This window comes from Leptodactylus fuscus, chromosome 1 (genome assembly GCF_031893055.1).
Source record: "Leptodactylus fuscus isolate aLepFus1 chromosome 1, aLepFus1.hap2, whole genome shotgun sequence".
NCBI classification, from domain to species: Eukaryota; Metazoa; Chordata; class Amphibia; order Anura; family Leptodactylidae; genus Leptodactylus; species Leptodactylus fuscus.
Genome location: NC_134265.1, coordinates 118,078,150 through 118,079,653, shown reverse-complemented (window position 1 = coordinate 118,079,653; position 1,504 = coordinate 118,078,150). Strand labels below are relative to the sequence as shown.

The 1,504-nt window shown below is 31.8% G+C and overlaps 1 protein-coding gene across 1 annotated transcript; it reads right to left on the bottom strand.

The window, feature by feature from the left end:
• Positions 1-303: 303 nt before the first annotated feature.
• On the bottom strand, positions 304-1,233 carry LOC142189572 (olfactory receptor 6N1-like). Its single transcript, XM_075262182.1, has one exon. It carries the CDS (start codon positions 1,231-1,233, stop codon positions 304-306), a length of 930 nt encoding a protein of 309 aa, XP_075118283.1.
• Positions 1,234-1,504: the final 271 nt, after the last annotated feature.

Sequence of the window (1,504 nt, the reverse complement as noted above, 5' to 3'; positions counted from 1 at the left end):
GCGGTGTTCGATTCGATTCGAACATGCCGAACAGCCTAATATCCGATCGAACATGAGTTCGATAGAACACTGTTCGCTCATCTCTAGACAGCATCCTTTAAGGGTTAAATATTCTCCATGTAGATCTAGCCTCAAACAATCAATGCAAATTTTCATCTGCATTCAGACAAAGCTTCCTAGTATGTTCTGACATATACATGGTCTACTGGCAATCTGATGGGAAAACATTCCATTTGTTATGAAATTGGTTTACTCTGATTTTTATTAGTTATAATTGTAGAGGCTATAATTTATCATTCCAGTTTACTTTAATCTAATTAAAGTGATCAATAATATCGCTTCTCTAATATTTTTATTTCTAAAACTATAAATTATAGGATTTAAAAATGGAGTAATAATTGCATAAAATACTGAAAGACATTTATCAAATACAAACGTGTACTCATGATGTGGCCTCACATACATCGATATAACGGAGCCATAATATAGAATAACCACGGTGAAGTGACATCCGCATGTAGAGAACACCTTTCTCCGACCACTATTAGAGGGTATCTTTAAAACAGCTAAAATGATGTTTATGTAGGATAAAATTATAAAACTTAAACAACTAAACACAACAATCCACACAAGACTGAAAAAGTAGCTTTTCAAAAGGGATGTGTCAGTACAAGAGAGATTAAAAATTGGGGAGGCATCACAGAAAAAATTATCAATCTTATTTTTTCCACAAAAAGACAATTTACTTAAAAGATAAATAGAAATGAATGAACTTGCAATGCTGGAAAGCCAAGACATCAATGCCAACTGATGACAAAGTCTGTTACTCATTATGGTTGAGTATCTTAAAGGATTACAAATTGCTAGATATCGATCATAAGCCATTACAGCTAATAAGTAATTTTCAATGCCCCCCAAAACAAAAAAGAAGTATAGTTGGGTAATACAACCAGATACAGATATTCTTTTATCACCAAATGCTAAATTCGTCAGCATTTTTGGCATAGTAACTGAAGTGTAACCAATTTCCATGAAAGCAAAATTTGCAAGGAAAAAGTACATTGGGCTGTGAAGTTTGGAACTTTTCCAGATGACAGTAATGATAATTGTGTTCCCAGTAATAGTTGATACATAAATCATGAAAAAGATGAAAAAGAGAAACAGTTGTATATTCTGTTTGAAGTTGAATCCAAGAAGGATAAATTCATTATTTGTAGAATTTTCAGCTTTCATTCCTGCTAATTATCACCCACTCTGAAATTTGAGAAAATAGGTATGTTAACACATTACATTTAATAATATATATATATATATATAGTTTTTTCATTCTTCCTAAAAGGAAATTGACACTGTGACCCCTAGAATGTGATTGTATCTAGTATTGAAGTTAAATTTTGCATATCCACATTCTTATAAATAGGATTATGTGCAGTAGCAGTTACAACTAGTATCATTTGTTGCTTTGTCTGTAAAAAACTATGAACAGGTAATTGTCATAGCTTTC

Coding starts and splice junctions, on each gene's coding strand:
- LOC142189572 (XM_075262182.1), bottom strand. CDS start 1,233: ATGAAAGCTGAAAATTCTACAAATAATGAATTTATCCTTCTTGGATTC.